The sequence below is a fragment of the Ooceraea biroi genome, chromosome 8 (assembly GCF_003672135.1).
Source record: "Ooceraea biroi isolate clonal line C1 chromosome 8, Obir_v5.4, whole genome shotgun sequence".
Lineage (NCBI taxonomy): Eukaryota > Metazoa > Arthropoda > Insecta > Hymenoptera > Formicidae > Ooceraea > Ooceraea biroi.
In genome coordinates this window covers 12,209,582-12,227,838 of record NC_039513.1, presented here as the reverse complement: position 1 = coordinate 12,227,838, position 18,257 = coordinate 12,209,582, and the positions used below count along the sequence as shown (strand labels likewise).

General features: G+C 47.7%; 1 protein-coding gene across 4 annotated transcripts in view; it reads left to right on the top strand.

The window, feature by feature from the left end:
* LOC105276363 (cysteine-rich motor neuron 1 protein) overlaps positions 1-17,324 on the top strand; it is a 263,409-nt gene extending 246,085 nt beyond the window's left edge. For 3 of the 4 annotated variants that reach the window (XM_011333904.3, XM_011333902.3, XM_011333903.3), the window contains 6 exons: positions 5,985-6,158; positions 6,621-6,806; positions 11,078-11,427; positions 12,151-12,516; positions 12,704-12,904; positions 13,188-17,324. In XM_011333904.3, the coding sequence (XP_011332206.1) occupies positions 5,985-6,158; positions 6,621-6,806; positions 11,078-11,427; positions 12,151-12,516; positions 12,704-12,904; positions 13,188-13,433 (1,523 nt within the window). In that variant the 3' untranslated portion in view covers positions 13,434-17,324. The remainder of the gene's footprint in view (positions 1-5,984; positions 6,159-6,620; positions 6,807-11,077; positions 11,428-12,150; positions 12,517-12,703; positions 12,905-13,187) is intronic. The other variant, XM_011333905.3, reaches the window with a different exon arrangement.
* The last annotated feature ends 933 nt before the right edge of the window (positions 17,325-18,257 follow it).

The window sequence follows — 18,257 nt, the reverse complement described above, 5'->3', positions numbered from 1 at the left end:
ACACGCAGCTTCCGAGTTGTTCTCTCTTTCTCTCTCTCTTTCTCTCTAGAGCGACGATGTCTACTGGGTGTTTGATCGCGGTCGGAAGTCGGCGCAAACTATGAAAATGCATTCACCGGGGCGCGGCTCTCGCTAGAAATGGGCCATGAATTATTAAACGGAAGTCGTCTGGTTTTTTACTCGATCAAGTCTTCTCCTTCGCGGTTCGTCGCTCCTACGTAAATACCCGCGGATGTCGATAGTTCAGAAAAACGGTGGCGTATCGACGGTTTAATGAGAGCACGTGTCGCACAGCGCGTGACAGCGTGGCGGCTGTCAATGGCATCGGCGTTACTTGCGCGAATCAGCTCCAAGATTAATGTGACAATAACGCCTAGTTCGTAATACACAGAAGTTTCGTGAGAGAATCGATGGTGAGAACGAAGAAGAGAGAGAGAGAGAGAGAGAGAGAGGGAGAGAGAAACGGAGTGAGCAAATTGATGAGAGAAAAAGAGAGAGAGCGAAAGAACCACGCCTCGCGCTCGGAAATAAATTTTCATCGAGAGCCCCGGGTAGAGAACTTTTCCAATAATAACAGAAATATAAATTACGAGGATGGGGCGGCGATAACGAAGCGAGAGGAAGAGGAGAGGAGGACGAAGAGGAGAAGGAGAAGGAGGAGGAGAAAATACATCGGGGCGCGTAACGAGAAACGAGAATACGATTGAATGAAACAAATAAACGAGATACGGCCGCGGTTGCCCGGTTCGGAAGCGCGAATCAGTATAACGATTAGTATTGCACCACGGACGCTGCACTGGACCCAACGAGAGAAAGAGAAACAACGAAAGATAAAGAGAGAGAAGAGGTTGAGAAGGGAGGGAAAGAAGAAACATCTGTGCGGATGTGCCGAATATGCCGGAGAAAAGCGTGTCGGTCGGAGTAACGCCGCTGTGGCGTAAAACGCGCAAGAGAGCCGACAGCCAGCGAGCGTTTTCGCATCGCAGATATTGCATTAGCCTCCTTCTCTGCGGCCTGGACTCAGCCGCTAACTCTTGCATACCGAATGAACTTATTGTTGGTGCAAGCAAGGCGCAAGCAAGCCGCCCGCTGCCTCCCGGCCACACGATTTTCACCGAATGCCGGAGAGAATGCAACAAAATCGACCCCGTACTACCGTTAGTATTGTTGCAACGGCAACGCGATTGTTCCACCGAGCGAGCGACGTGCTTCTTTCTGTTCTCTAGCCGCGGCTGGTAATGTACGTATAAAAAAGAAAAGAAAAGCCAGAGGAATTGCTCGCCCCAGTTGTATGTACGTCGGTTAGCAAACGCTTCGGTGCACCGCCGAATTTTCTTGATCTGACAGTCGCGCGCGATTTAAGAAAACTGTACGAGGTACCATGCGAGGCCATTGAGTTGATTTACGCAATGCATCGTGAGATGAAATTCATTATATGATCTGAAATTGTTTGGTTAGTGGTATCTCCTTATTGGGCATGAGCGACTCCGCGAGATTGATCGGAGAAACATCCCGCACGCAATTTCCGTTATCGCGGATCATCTCGCGCGCGCGTCCGAGTAACTTTTGACGAGCTCGATAACACCGGCGATAACCCAGCTGGGGATACGCTTCCTGGTGGAAGATCGTGTCCGACGCGCGATTATTAATACAAAACGAGCCGTCATCAGTCGTTCGTCACTGTCGAAGGAGCAGCGGGAGAGGCGGCAACGACGACTTCCTGGTGGCGATTCGCGGGCGTCGCGCGATGTTATTTTTCGCCGGAAATTACCCACTTTCCTCTCGGCATTCAGCTTGGTCGTTTTCGCGACAGTGCCAGCGTACGGTTCGCGTGTACACGTCGCTGAAATAAATCGGGAGTCGATAGTATCGCGCAGTAGAACCGCATCTCCTCGTTCGCTCCCGAAACCGCAGGAACGTTCGCTAATTTTCGCCCGTCTCTCTCTAGAGCTCCTCCTCCCCTGCCGGGGCGCCCTTATCTCTACCCTTTAAAGTTACCCTTTAATTTCGCCGGATACTTCCCGTTCTATCCCACCCGGACATCTTTACGGCGCGATCCGCACCGATTTGCGCGCGCCAGCGAGCGTACCTGCCCAAGGACGAGCGGCTCAAGCACGGAAAGGGACAGATAAGGAAAAGACGCCGATCGATCCCGCAGGCGAGGATCCTCCGGAAAAATGGGGGAGTTACGGAGAAAAGTGAGCGCGTACCAGGAGGGAAAGGCAAGACGTCCGATATCGCGTTTCGACCCTTTCGAATCGTCCCCGAACAAAAGGAGTTCGTTCTTACGGGGCGGCCCGAAATTTCTCCTGTACTTTTCGAGGAGTTTACGAGCCGATGTCGATCGAGGGGAAGAATATAAAGCGCGGCTTCCTCTATTAAGCCTCGGGGAGTCCTTAACTCGGCTCGCGGTATTACCATATCTCGACCTACGACCTGCTTTATGATTAAGTAGCCCCACTTTGCAATACGCAATAAAATACCGGGAGAAAGAGAGAAAAAGAGAGAGAGGGAGCTCTGTGGAAATTTAAATCAAATCAAACAGGATCGTGTTACTCGACACTGGATATTGAATAACGGGAGCGGGCCTATAATCTGCTTTACGATCTTTGCACGCAGTAGTCGAAGGAAAGCGGTATCAAGCGAGAAAGCCTCATCAGATCTGCTCAGTGCGAGCTTTCGCACTTTCCTCTCGTTCTCCAGGAGACTCTTACTCCTTGCGACTTGAATCTTACCGTCTCGTTTGTACGGCAGAAAGTTTTAGTCACAGTAGCAGTTAATTGCAACGACTCTGCAGTGGATCTGTGATTGCATTTTATTACACGGAACAGCCGCGGGACGGAACACGAAGTGAACATCGGAGCACGCTTTTTCTCAAGCGACTTCAAGCAGTCGAAACGCCGGGCGTTAAATCTCGGGACTTTGGACGGGCGCAATATAAAATTCACCGGATATCGCCCTCCGATCGCCGGAGGGAATATCACGGACGTTTTCGCGTGCAGGGAAAGGAAGAGAGAAAACAGAAAGAAAGAGAGAGGCAGAAAGAGCCCTTAGCCCTTACTTTCTAAGTTAAAGGACTCGCCGCGGCGTAACCTTTGACCGACGTACTCTTCAGTCACGCCGAAAGCCGAAAACCAGAAAGGCGCGTTTTATTCGTGTTTCTTCTTCTCCTCCTCCTCTTTCGGCCGTAACGAGGACGAGACTTATCCAGCACCGAAATCTCCAGACATGAAACTGCGAGAAAGCCGGACACAAAGAAGCTGCGTGCGGCGGACGCGAGAAGATCGTATCTTCTTCGTTTCTGTCATGTTGACGGCCCAAAACGGCAAGGAACAGCAACGGACGGATGGACAGACGGATGAATCAACTGATGTTCGTGACGTGAAATGCATCGCGTCATGCCCGCGGCGTGCGCTCGTTGCCGGTCCATTGGTCTCTCCTCTCCTCTCACGCAAGTGAGTGCAAGATCCTCTTTGCGGGCACCGGAAGATGTGCAGTCTCATTCATGGTTACATGCACGTGGCACCATCGTCGGCGGTCGATTTCGACAGGATTTCTGACGTGTGTGCGAATCGGATTCGACGAACGCCGCTTTGAAGGCGAAGAGCGACCGCTCGAAACGGACGGCCGTTTCACAAGGGTGAAAGTGCTCCCGACTTCCTATTCCGTGTGACATACACCTTCCGTAAACTATCCGTGATGCGAGCGAGCGCGTTTTATGTAAAACTTTCATGAACGTGGGCGGGATTAGGGTCTCATTTGGTAACACGAACGCGAGATCTCGAGAGAATCCGCTCTCTTAAATCTCGGAAGACAAACTTTTAATTATAAAAGTAATTCCTTCATCTTCTAAATTGCGCCCGTTTCCATTTTCTTCCCTCCGCCTCTTTCTCCCTTCCTCTCCTAGTCCCGTTCTCTCCTCTTCCTCTTTCTTTAATGTTCCTCTTCATAAAATGATTCTGTATAGCAATAATGGTTCGACATGGTTTCTCGCATGCGAGCGGATCGCGTCTCCCGCTTTCTGGCAGCTTTGAAAGCTTCGCGCTCGACCCGCGGGATTCGACCTGCGCTCTCGCCTAAAACGTGATCCTAAAAATTTCTGGATATCGAATATCTCTCGCTTCTCCTAACGGCGCCAGCAAGGAGCACTGTCTCCTCCACGGATATATAAACTCCGTTCCTCACAAAGGGCAAGTTCCAACTTCTTCTTTTCTCCCCGATGTATTTCTTCTGGTTTCTCGTTGTGATATCATAGAGTTTGAGAGACTTCCTTTCGATGTCGCTCGCTTTCATACATATATCGGCCATGTTGTATCTTCAGCGGAACGTCGTTTCTGATTCCTCGTGATAGAATCGAGAATAAAATACTACATTGCACTCCGGCAGCGCGTCACGCGGCATTTTGTTAAATGTTTAAACGTTTAAAGTACCAGTATCTGTAAAACGAGTGTCGATGTACATTCTGGGCGTAATAACAAACAATTTAGACTGCACTCATCAACAGAGGAAGGTGCATAACGATAATAACGTACAACTCATTACGGTCATTTCGCTAATAACGCGACTCGCCGAGCTTCCAGGACCAACCAGAAGGTACAATCTACGGGAAATTACCCCGTATGCAAATATAAACATATCTGGTATGCATGAGACAATGATGACTCGCGTTACGAGCATATGCATGATGTGATGAAGTCCCGGGAATTTACGATGGTGATCATCAGCGAGTATCTAATTTCTTCAGCGTCTTTATGGCTTCTGAGAGTAAGATTCTCGTTTCTGTTCTGTTGAGACTGTTTCACTAGCATAGAAAAGACCAGCAGTGACGAGAACAGAGCGAATGATTCGTTAGACGAGTAATTTTATACGAATGTGTGTGAATGCGTGTACGCTCTGTGTGTGCGTCGACTCGCGTCGCACAGCGCGTAATGCTCGCTTCCATCTGCTTAAAAGAGCGCGAATTCATTGTCGTTGAATGTCCTCCTGCGTTTCGTTCCGCTCTCGTTCGCCAGCTCGTGTACCTTCAAGACTTCCGGTTTGACATGCATGAAGCCCGCTATTTTTCTCTGGTCCCGTATCCAGCACGGTTGGACCCGCAATTCTCCGCGTGAGTCGACACGTGTGTATGGGTGCCTCGCTCGCTGAATAAAATAATCGATCCCCGCCGCGTCTGACAAGGATGTATCTCTTCCCCTTACTCACTCGGAGGTTTATATTAATGTCACTGGTACCATATAATCCGCTGGAAGCTGGCGCACGCACCGATCCGCGCCGGATAGCGGATGTCTTTCTCGGAGACGCACGCACGCACGCACGCACGCAAGTACCCGTTCGCGTCACATATATCAACATAATTGCAGAGCGTTTTCTCCGTCGGGTTATTAGCGGCCAGCGGTTTTAAGGATTCATTAGGGGCGGGTTGGAAAAGAGGCCTACGCGCGGGATTTATTTCCGCGGAATTTTATCGCCGCGCCGCATTTCGGACGCGAGGAGAACGCCGTTGTTGGATCGCACTTAATTACCGCCTAGATCGAACGAGCGGAAACTGAATGGGCGTCGTCTGGAAAGAGGATTGCCGCTGATAAACGCGCGTACATTTTTCTCGAGAGCCGTCCATCCCGCGAGCGAGCTGATGGCGAACGGGTTGCGCTCGATCGAAACAGCAAAACGCCTAGGAATCGCCGCTCGGCGACTATTAGCACACCTCGGCATCTCTGTTAATAACACACATTTACCATGAAAGACCCATGAATGGACGGGAGTAATGACGAAAAATATCTTGGCGAGATTCCAAGCATATCGAGGAAGAATCATCCGGTATCCGTGGTCCCGCGCGAAAAACGGTGGAACGTCGAGCCCGTAGGGAATAGGTTCTTGACTTCGGGCGCTCTAACGCGCTCATCCCTCGGCCGGACATATCGCCGATCGTCCCCGGGAATTTCTGGCGCTGACGTTAATCTCGCTGGCGATTTTTCTGTTTCAAGGAGCCGTGCACTTCTGCCCGCAGGACAGTGTGCCGAACGAGAACGGCGACGGTTGCAAATGCGCGGATTGTCCGCCCCGCAAGTGCCGACCGGGTCAACGGCCGGTGCCGGTGAATGGGGCGTTTTCTGGGATCCCGGGTAACTGCTGTCCGCGCTACGACTGCGTGCTCTCAGGTAATAGAATCCATAAAACGGGACCGCGCTCGCGGCGGAAAATAGCGCTCGCCGAGAGTGTGACGAATGGCCGCGTACGGGGAAATCAGGCTCCGTTACTGGACCGAGAAAATGATACGACTAGTGAACCATTATCGCGGCTTTCCTTTGATTAAACCGCGCCGAGCCGCTCGAAGGAGAGAGATCTGGCCGGCGATTAGAGGCCGATCTCGAATCGCTCGAGCGAAACCTCGCAACGAGATCGTCGCAATTTATTTATGCTGAAAGCGCGAATGAATTTTCGCTAGAGATTATTAAATACACATTTACGCGGCACGTTATGGGAAACGCAATAGCGTTTAGCGTCCCCGTTTAATGCGCGACAGAAACGGTGCATTCTCTCCGATTCGGCGTCATCCTCGATAAGCACTCGATAAGCACTCGAAATGTTCACGGTCTCCAATCGCATCGGCAATTGTGCAGACCACCATCACCGGACGGAGTCGTCCTGTCCCGAGGACAGCATCCTGACGGACGATGGCACCTGCAAGTGCGTCCCGACGTGTCCGCCGCCCAAGTGCCGATCTGGTCAACGGCCGGTCGAGGTGCGGGCAGCCAAGCCCGAGACACCCGGTAGCTGTTGCCCCCTTCACGACTGCAGATCCCCAGGTAATTACGAAAGGTCGTAATCGAGGCTGGCTCCTGTCAGGCGATAGGAATGGCGGTGCGCCGGAATACGCCGTATATCGAATCGATATCTCTCGGATCTGCCCTCCATCTCTGTCTGCCCGTCTCCACCCTCCTTCCCTTTTCCGGTTCGTTATCGCGCTCCGATGCAGCCTCTCTCGATCTCTTCTTCGATTGCTCGAATCGCAATCTGGCAAGCAAGCCTATTCGTGCGCCTCTTTATCGTTAAAAGGGAGAGAGACAGAGAGAGGAAGAGAAAGAGGGAGAGACCAATGTATGACAAACATAAAGAAAGAGCGAAGCGTCACGTCGCGAAATATAAAAATTCACCACATCGGTGGATGCTCGCTATAAAATTCTCCACATTTTCATCGTGTTTCGCCATAAAGTGGAGCGTAAGCTCGACGATCCTGAAAAACTGACCCAACAGTTCATCAGCGGTTTCTTATGGGTAATTGTAGCGGATAAAGAATCTCTTGCGAAATTGATCAGCTTTCAAGTATCGTCAGCGCCGAAAACTCGCCCCCTGGAGATCGTGGCCGCCACCACCAGCGGCCGGTGGCATTACAGATGCCGGTCGCGTGGATTGTAAGCGGAGATAATGCTCAGATGCGATATTTCAGCGAGCGGCGCGCACGGCGGTTTTTAAGTTACGACGTTTAAAGTTACACCGCCACCGCCTTTGCTGGAGAACTTTCGATCTACCTGTTGAATTTTAATGAAGTCATTCTTATCTCGCGAAATCGCGAGCGCGCTCTCTTCCTCTCTCTCCCTCTCTCTCTGCTTCTCTATTTCTTGGTTGAAATTTAATAGCGTTCCATGTCTATTTTAAAATTTAATAACGTTTCCAGCACATGAGCGCACCATGAACAGCTACAAATCATTACACTAGAAACATTATTACCACGAACAAGTGGTTACTCTCGCTCGCTCATTCGCTGGCACCCTTAACGATATTGATTTATATCATTCGATTATGCTACCGGCGTAATTCAAACGTTCTCGTGCTGGAAAACGATTCGACAATTCCTCGGCTTCGAGATTCACGTGATTCAGCGGCTCTCGCGTACGTTGATTAGAACGATTCGATCGGATTACGGCGGTAAAATAAAATAGCGTAAACGCGTGGCGCGCGTTTTATTGGGCGCGTCGTGTTCGATTAAATGGGTATCTCGGGTATCGCGGTTCCCTTTCAGCCTATCTCTTCTATTAGATTCCCGACAATTAAATACCGTTTTACATCATAGGATAAATTCGCTTTGCTGCTGTATTACACCCGCGGAGCGGTGTTTAAACAGCTATGCGACAGTTAAACAGCGTTCCACCTTGTTAACAATATTCATTAGCCCGTAGTCCGCATCGGCCACGCGTACACGATTGATGCCTCGTTTAATTAATACGCTCTCGTCGAAAAGTACACGCGCTAATAAATATTGACGTAAACCCTGATAGCACGCATTGCGGTAAATGGTGCCATAAATACAGCCGAGCTAAACTGCATAGGGATATTCTCTCTCTCGCCCTCTTTTTGGACTCTGCTGCAAAAGTCCATTTAACCACGCTAATTACAAAAATAATTACTCCGCGACTGATTAGGTGGCCCAGTTGAAACTGTTAATCATACCTGCGATTGATTCGTCATGAGCGCGCACGTTTGCACCTGACACGATTATTTTTCGTTTATTCTCTCGCGCGAATATCGACCCGCGAACGTAACTTTCCGCATAAAGCACCTCGCGATATTACTTGCTTCGCACTCCGTGCGGCTCACGACTTCTTCATTTTATGTACTTCTCTCTCTCGCTCTGCTGCCCCGTTCTTCTCTTCGCCTGGAGAGACCTTCATTCTCCGCTTCTCTCTGTTGAGATTATACCTTTAATATTTTCTACAAAGCGCTTTTATTATTGCCCTCAATTTGGACCGTCAATATCGTCCCCTCGGCCGCGCGGTACAGATTACAAAGAGTAATGAAACATCCCGAATAATGAAACGGAAAAAAAAAGAAGAAGCCTCCGCGAGCACATAAAGGAGCATGTCACACACACACACAACCTTCCATATTTCTTACAAAACCTAGCTAGTTTAGCTTCTCCCGACAGTAATACTGACACTGCGTGCGAAATGGCGGGGAAACTGCCGAGAAAAGCCACCGGGGGTTGAAACGGCTGGCCGGCCCGAGCCCGACCGTATTTGATGAAAAAATTCGTGCAAATTTTTTCCCTTTCAGCGCGGGAGCGTGGTGTGCACGTCCGCATACGTGTGTCGTGACATGGGAGTAATGGGGAACTATGAGCGGTCACAAGCGCGAGCGCGCGTCGAAAAGCGGAGGCGCTCGAAAATTGTTTTTGCTGCTGCGTTACCGCGTCGATTTTTCACGGGAATGCGCCACTTTAAAGTTCAGCAGGCGTTATGAATGAACGCTCGTAAATGAGACGGCCGTGGATGGATCGTGCATGCCCGCATGCATCCAGCCGACCGCCTGACCCACATGTTTCTTTCACGATTTTCATGCAAAGCGAGCGATTTCAGTCAGACGCTAAAATCGATGCCTTCGGCCTCCGCAATCATCGAAAGGCACTTCTGAATGTGCACGTGAACGGAAATCGGAGAATTGCCACACTGGATCGCGAGAGAAATTATGAATTTACAAATGCAGAACGGATAATTGAGATAATTACGATATATTATGGATACAAATCGAATGGTTCGCAGTTGACTGAAAATTTATTTGCATTTTGAAAAATCGCTTGATGGTTCTCTTATGTGTGACAGGCAATCGAGATGGGCACGCTTAGATTAGATCTTGATGTTAAGTCTGGCGTAATTCATCATGCGGCTCTCGAAATGCATTCATTTCTGATTAGCATCGACGTGAAAGAAAAACAGCACGTGCGCGTGTGTATAACGCCGCTTCATGCAGAAAAGATCAGCGCTCAAGGGTTTACTATCCAGCTGGAGTGTACTTGGACATGTAAATTTCACGTGCAGGTACTGAGTTGTGCAAAGGGAGAGTAAGAGAGAGAAAGAGAGAGGAAGATGGAGAGGTAGAGCGCATAAATAAAAGCGCTCTAAGCGATATACGATGCCCGCGCGAACAGCGGAGTCATCACGGGGAGCTTAATCCCGCGCGAGTTTTACATCAAAAACGCTCGACAGCTTTAATGCCGGCGATACGATCCCCCCCTTGCTCCTACCCCTACGGGCGTGTCGGTGTAACGAAATAATGTCGCGGATAATCAGGTTTTCGCGAGTATTATTAACGACCGAAGAGGCGTAAGGCGGGCTCGCGCGTACGCGCGCATTAAAAGGGACTATGAATATTAAGCGGGATTGCGCCAAGTCTTTACGAGATTCCGCAATTTCCGGCGCTGTGATGATCGCCAAGCGCGAACGCTCGTCGCCGCCGGAAAATCGCCGAATAATGACTTGATCACTGTGGAAGAGCGCGTAAACGCGCTGTCGACGATTATACGCGCTCGTAATTCCGCTCGCAATAATTAGCGGTTGCCCGTTTAAGGACCGAGCTCTTCGTCCTCATTGCCGTCGTCGCCATTGTCATCGTTGTTGATGACTTGAGCTTATTGCCAAACTGGAGCAAAATTTGTCCACTGAGATTGACGAAAACGACTCGTTAAAAGCGTGATTGCACTTTATGCGAGATTGTGATTTTTCTTCGCGAGCGAGCGAGCACAAGCGGAAGGCACGCTCGCGCGAAAGCGCGCGCACGCTCGACGTCGAACAATCCGTCGCAACAGTTTTATGCAAGAGTTCGCAAACTCCGAGAACAGCGAGGCACTTGCCCAACTTTCCCTCGTAAGCTCGCGAAACTACCATATTTGGGTTAGCGAGACTTCCCGGTGGTAACGCCGTGAGTTATCTATAAACCGTCTTCGGATAATATTTTCTATATTTTTTGGCTTATCGGAAATCTCAGTGAGAGAAGTAATCACGAATAACGTCAGAGCGCTCCGGTAAACGGGTAGTTTTACGTGGAGTAAAAAAAGAGAGAGAGAAAAAGAGAGAAAAGTGCTTTCGGATGCATCTATACTGTCAATGATTGTTCAACGCGTATTTTACATTGAAAACGCAAATTAAAGCTCTTAAAGGCTGCTCGAAAATTTCCTATCTTTTTCTCTCTTTCTTTCAGTCGACTGACTCGCGTACGTTGAATTAAATTGGATTAGTTATAAATTTAATACACGCACTCTGAACAGCTTATTGAGCTTCCGCTTTATATTCTCCGCGCTTCCCAGATCTGATCTCCTGGGCGAAACCCGAGGAGAAGCCTCAGAACTGCATTCACGAGGGCGTCTCGAGGAAACTCGGCGAGGAGTGGAAACAGAACGACTGCGCCACTTGCATCTGCAACGAGGACGGAACCGCGTCCTGCCAAACGACCATGTGCAAGTCCTGCGAGAACGCGATACCGCCCGATCCGGGCGAGTGCTGTCCTCATTGTCCGCCGCCAACGAACTCGACATTCGACCATCATCATCCTGATGAGCCGTGCAAGACATCCTTAGACGACTGCGAGATGAAGTGCTACCACGGCTTCCGCACAGATGAAAATCATTGTCCCGTCTGCGAGTGCGCCGACGATTTGGTGAGTACTTGAAAATTCGATTCTTAGAACATTTTAAAACAGACTCAACTTGACGAATCGTAACAGACGCAGTATAATAATATAGAAAATTCTAAAAAATAATAATACGAAAAAATCGAAGAGAAAAGTAACAGAGAAAACACGCATGAAGGCTCGCGCCGCACGCAGTCGCGCGTTTTACTTCCGGTCGCCGATTTGGCAAATTTGAGGCTGAAAACGAGAGATCCGCGCGAATAACGGCGTCTCGTATGGACTCGCGGGGCGTCCAAGATCGACCACGCGATACGGTGCAATTTAGAATGCGATGCAATAAAGGAAGACTGCTCCGCGCAGACTGACGATTACCTACGATATGACAATGTGGTATCTGGCCGGTGGTATCTCCACGTTCGCTCACGAAACGTTCGCTATCAACGGTGGATGCAACTGTCCGCAGCATCATGCCGCGCGAATATCCATTCGTGACCTAGGTACGAAGGACCGGGAGAACTGGGGAGGCCGGCGCCACAGTTTCCCTTATCTCCGAAACCCCCCGTAGCTGCAGCTGGGGGAGATTTCTTCTCGGAGCTATCGCGCGAGCGTGCGACGCGAACTTCTCTCTCTCTCTCTCTTCTCTGTCTCTCCCTCGTTCTCTCCGGATAAGAGAAATTCCGACGGTCTCTTCTGAGCTGCTACCGGCGCTGCTTCTATCTCGCGAACTGACGAGGCTCCCGTTTCCTCCAGGAGGTCGACGCCGTGCCGGATGTGCTGCCGGAAGATTACAAAGTTTGCCCGGAACTGCTGCACTGTGAGCTGAACTGCGATTTGCTGAAGGACGAGGACGGGTGCTCGGTGTGCGCGTGCCAGACGCCGTCGTTGCCACCACGTTATCCAGCAGCAGTCAACGACACCGCGCTGAACCCGGCCAGCACCGGCAGAAGCGTCTGTCCCGAGCTCAAGTGCAACCTCCATTGCGAGCAGGGTCTCCTCATGGACGAGAACGATTGCACCCTCTGCGAGTGCAAGCCGCCCACCACCGGCTGCCCGTCGCTCCTCGGATGCAGGAAGAGATGCAACTTCGGCTACAAGACGAACAAGCGCGGCTGTCCTGTAAGTGAAGACTTGATCTGAGCTCTGATAGCGTTATGCACGGAACTTGCGAAATATATTAGTAACAAAATGGAAAATGGAATACAATTAGATGATGAATAAAAAAATACGAAGCGTGGAAATGTGCTTACTTAAGATGCGAGATTCGTGGTCTTGATGAGCATTCGTCCCAATAATTGTTTTGCAGATCTGCCGCTGTCGAGCCACGTGCATGGATCATTTGAACGAGACACATGCGGAGGGATCGATCTGGCATCCGAACAGTTGCACCACGTGTATTTGCGAGGCCGGCGGCAGGCTCAACTGCAAAGAAACCATCTGCTCGGTGGCCTGCGGTAATCCACTGCCACCGAAATCGGGCACTTGTTGCCCCATGTGTCCGATCACGGTGAGTCCCACGCTGTCAAGTTTCTTGAGACTCTTCTTTATCGCGCTATCAAGTTTTCATTTAACATATTTCGGTTTGTTATTTTACGTCTCGATTTTATTTTACGTGCGTTGCTGTTTATCCTCAGAGTTAGCAGTAGCATATTCCACATTTTGAAGATATTTGCGCATTGAAAAGAAAATTGATGGAAAATCGCGAATGGAAAATTGTTACGACTCAACAGGTAGCGGCCTATTGGAACACTCGAAGCGATCTATAAAACGCTGTTCTCGCACTGTTTCAGACCATCAAGGAGAACGAGACGGTTAACCAGATCACCAGTCGGGGCTGGGGCACAGTGCCGATTACGTTAATCGTCGTACTCGCGCTATTGTGCTTGCTGCTGATAATTCACATCGTGCGCAGCCGATTCCGTGGCCGCCTCTCGCCCTCGGAGGCGTCGTACGTGTCGTCCCCGCCGCAATATTACAAGTGTGTGCCCGTGTACGACACCCCGGTGCATCGAAACGAGAAGATCGTACCTTTGTAAAAGACTGTTGTTGATTCCCAAGGAGAGAGGAAGTCGCGCGCCCGATTGCGGACGAGGGACACGCGAAAGCAGGACTTTTATATACGGCGATCGCGCCGAAACTCGCAACAGCACGGTGTCGGTATTAACTCTTACACGCAGGATCTTCCATTTGTGAGTTACGATTTGTTATTCAGCCGGCGCGTGAGAAACATGTCGAAAATTCCCGGGAAATTGCGCGAGTTTTATATTTATTCCAACTGCATCGCGGATGCGAAAGGTACCCTTAAGAGTTAATAGCGGCGGCTGATTTACGGCTCACAGCTGATAGCTGCGCAAGGAGACTTTCATCGCCGCTTAACATCTCGCTCGTTTAAGGATGAACCTCCGCGGGGGCGGAGAATCGGATGACGTGCACGATACCTGCGTGTAGAGTCTCTCTCTTTGGGTCCCGCTGAAAATACTTGACGTAGATTCAGTATTATCTGTAAGCGGCAGCGAGTGTTGTGCACTTTGGTCGAAAAGGAAACGAGAGAAAGAGCCGCCAATTCGCACCAAACTCAATACTACACGTTTGTCGAGAAGACACCTCTTGACTCCCCCGACCCCCTTAACTTAATATAATGTACTGTGTAACCTGTAAATTATAATATATAATAATTAAAAAACCATGTAGCGCGTACGAGATTACGGTTAATTTTAATTAACGATAGGGATAAATGTATTAATGTTAACCCATCGTAGGACTCTAACTTAAATGGGAAATCGTAAAAGAGACCGGTCTCCATCGTAGTATTAGTTCCCTTGATCTCTGGACCATCATTATTATCTCTCGTGTTGCATTAACGAGCGCTTTTGAGAAGCAAAAGGTATTCGTTTCAGTTTTGGTTTCTTTTTCTCCCTTTGAATGTGCGGATGTTCGAATCTGAAGCGATTATAAAATATTCTCTGCGAGATGAAAATATTCTTTTTTTATTATTTATAAGTCTTATTTTGTTAATTGGAGAAAATCGGCGCTAATATCTCGGAAATTTATCTCGGCGCGGCACGCCGTTTCGTAGTTTCCTTTTTCTTTTTATATTTTTTACATCGTCGCTTTTCTTTTGGTTATATCGTTATTTATGCAAGATTTTATTTCGATCGCCCGGGCCGAGTGCCGCACGGCTGACTCAAGCTGAGAACAAACTTATTGTAGACTTAATCGCAGGCTAGCTGTTTAACAACTGTGTTATTAGACTGTTCCTATGTTCTATTAATTATAATGATTAATTGCTGCGTTCTCTCTTATCATTAACTGCAGAACCCCGTGTCTATTCGTTAGGACGGATGCAACGCGTAATATTTATGTATTCGAACAATTCCTGTGCGCGTTAATTGTACGTTTTATCGCGGGATGAGACCTACAGCCGTGAAACTCGCCGTGAGAGTACAGTCGCAGCCGCGACTTCGCATCGCGAGGAAGGAAAATACGTGTACATGTACATACCGCGTAAAAGAGTTTAGACTTTAAGACGAAAACCGAGACGAAGGCCTCGTTCTTCGCAGCGTCACGCCGTCGCCGCGCGCGATCTCCGCGCTGGCCGAGCGGCGGATACGCGGATTACGCGCGTGCTTCGCGCGATCCTTCTCGGCCGCTTGTACATACACGCACGGAAAGCTCGTCTCCAGGCGGACAGCTTGCGAATCTTAGCCGAGCCGAGTTACTCTTTCGGATGATTCTACCCAACGGCACGCTTTCGTACGGATGCATCCCTCTTGTTCGTACGTATTCCGGTGGATCGCGCACCCCCCCGCGCACGGCCAAACGTGGGACGACGAGGATCGTTGATGAGACAACGCGAGGAGACGAAATTTACGGACGGAGTCGGAATAAAGAGAGTGATTTCTGAAGAGGATCGCGTACAGTTGAAATTCGCGAGGGAACAGACTTGCTCCACGAAACCATCGAAGCCGTTGAGCGCGATCAGCCACCACCACCACCATCACCGCCGCCGACGACGACGAACCATACATATCCGTGTGCTTGACACGTACACGTACGCACGTAGAGCTCGTCTTCTTCCATCTCCAATCGAAACCATACATATATTTTTTCAATGTGTCTTATACATATGTATCTCCTTTCCTCTCTCTCTCTCTCTCTCTCTCTCTCTCTCTCTTACTCTCGCGTGTGAGAACGTGGTAGCCTACGTTTAGATTATTTCTACGTACACTTGCGCGTACCACCATACGTTGCACCATACGTCTATGTAAACCGCAGGCTGTATTTCGCACGTGTGTATGTACTTCGGAGACAATATGTATGTAGAATATACGAGACGAGGAGCAAACCCGGAGATGGCGTATATACATATATATATATATATATACACATACCCTGTAAGAATTATTTCTTTCGTTGTATCGTACGTGCAGGATGTTCGTTAACAGTAACGATAATGCGTCGACAGTAACAATAACGATTAAATGATAATGATAGTAAAGATAATATCTAGCGAACGCGCGCGCCCCTGCGCAAGCCGAGAATTTTCACGGCGGCGGACGAGATCGCATACAATAAAATACAAACTTGTGATAAACGGGAATTGGACATCCGTGTCTGCGCTTTGCTTTCTTTCCGAGAAATTTTCTAATGCACACGCACGCCCACGCTGCATGCAGAATCCGATGATCCACTTATCGCGATAAGTGCCGCGGTAAGTCCAACGTGTTTCGATTTATCCCACCCTCTCTCCCTCCTTCGCCTTCCTGGACCTCCTGTTTCGATCCTCCGGGAAAAGCGGCGAACGCGGCGCTGTTTAACCAATCGCATCGCAGAGGAGCGGATTAAACGCGGCTTGCTTCTTTGTCGGTCCTTTATCCGCAAAAAGCGTCACGTTCGACATCAAGACCCGGTTCCGCCGAGGTCGTAAGGGTCTGCCGCTCGAATGACGCAGAAACACAGAATCGTGATTCGTGACATGAGGCAAGCCCGAGATGTTCTTTCGGGAAGATCAAGGAAGGGACGCCGTATTTCTAGAAAATTCGTAACTTAAGACATCACACGGAGTGTACGATGGGAACATGTTTTATATCCCGCGCTAAATATCCACGTCAAGAGATTATCCGCATCACGAAAACTAAGCCTAATGTACAGGGTGTCCTGAGAAAGGTGTACGCATTAGCTTCATTTATACTCTCAATAATTTTTCTCGATCGCTTCTAAATTCGCTCATTATTATTTTTGTCGGCAGAAATTCGCAGCAATGTTTCTCCGCATTCGCAAAGTGTTTATCATATACTGTAATACAAATTAAAACTGTAAGATTAAATCTGTAAAACGGATTAAAAATTTTGAAAATAGTTTTTATTTCAGATTAAGAACAATTTCTTTTTCATGATTATCAAACGAATAAAATTACGCTTCTCACGTACGCTTTCTCGGTGTTAATACCCGTATACGCATCCATACAGCACGACAACAGAAGAATCATTGTCGAGATACGCGTAGAAAATAAACGAGAGGATTTACAGTTTTTTGAATCAAATCGTCACGTCCGATTTTTTTGAATGCAATCGCGGACAGATCGAGTAGCGTTGTACTTGTGCGCTCTTTGTACAAATTTCCTGTAACGTGATCATATCAGTGTAACTTAGATTTACTTATGTCACATATACGTACATTATACAGCTATACATACTGGATGCGCAGTGTTGAGAAGAACAGTAGCTCTTGTATGTTAAATAAACCGAGATTCAAATAAAATTGTTGATATGTGATGTTGTAACCGGAAGCTCGCGACGCGCGCAGAACACGGAGCTATATCGTTATACTTTTCTGTTCTCCCTTTTGCGGGTACACACATTGAAGGATTATGTACGTCGCCGTACCAGTAATGGAAATAAACAATACGGCCTTCTTATCAAAATGCATTTGATTTTGTACATTTATTTCTCCACTCCTGATTCCACAAATCCAATTAATACTGAAGTGATTGCCGAACTTTAACGCGAAAGCATTATTCGATTTCGAATATCGTATTATATTCTTCAAGAAGTTATATCTGTGTGTCTAAATATATTTATGAATTTAATTTCGCAATTATTTCTCTATAAATTTCAATGTAAAATCTTATTTTTGTTTAGTTATTATTATTATTTAGTAATTTTATTACTAAATTACTGAATCACTTATAATTATACTGAAGTCTTAGTCTTGCGTCGAATTATACGAATATGATTATGATTAATAACAAAAGCTTACGAAATATTTATGATCACATCTATGTCAAGAATTTATGTATCCCTCTAAAAAACTAAAATACTCAAGGAAGTAAAAATTTAGAAGAATGCATGTCCAATGCGACCCGGGCACGCCAAGTATTATTTCAAATTACAAATCCTCAAACTGAATTGCTTCTAAGCACTTGGCTAGTTAACTATGGATTTCATCATATTTAGTTTTGCTTTTTTATGTACTTGGCGTATTTTTTTTACCTTTGTAAGGTTTTTTAGAGGGATCTCATTACTTTTTGTAAAAATTTTTTACATTTCATTAATTTTAAATGTTTTTATGTATTTTTGTATTGCCACAATAATATGTCATTTTATTTCTGTTGTGAGATCTCATCAAACATAAAAATGTTGGATAATAAAGATTTATCTAATTGTCCAAATCTTCTTAATACTTCTAATTGTCAAATATAAATTGTGACAATTTAAAATTTTCTCTCTCTCTCTCCCTCTCTCTTTTTTTCTCTGTTTCATTCTATGAGTATAAAATGTTTCAACTTATATCTTAAATTGTCATAATTTATATTTCACAATTAGAAGAATTATTTCCTTATCATTGCGACGCTATCACAA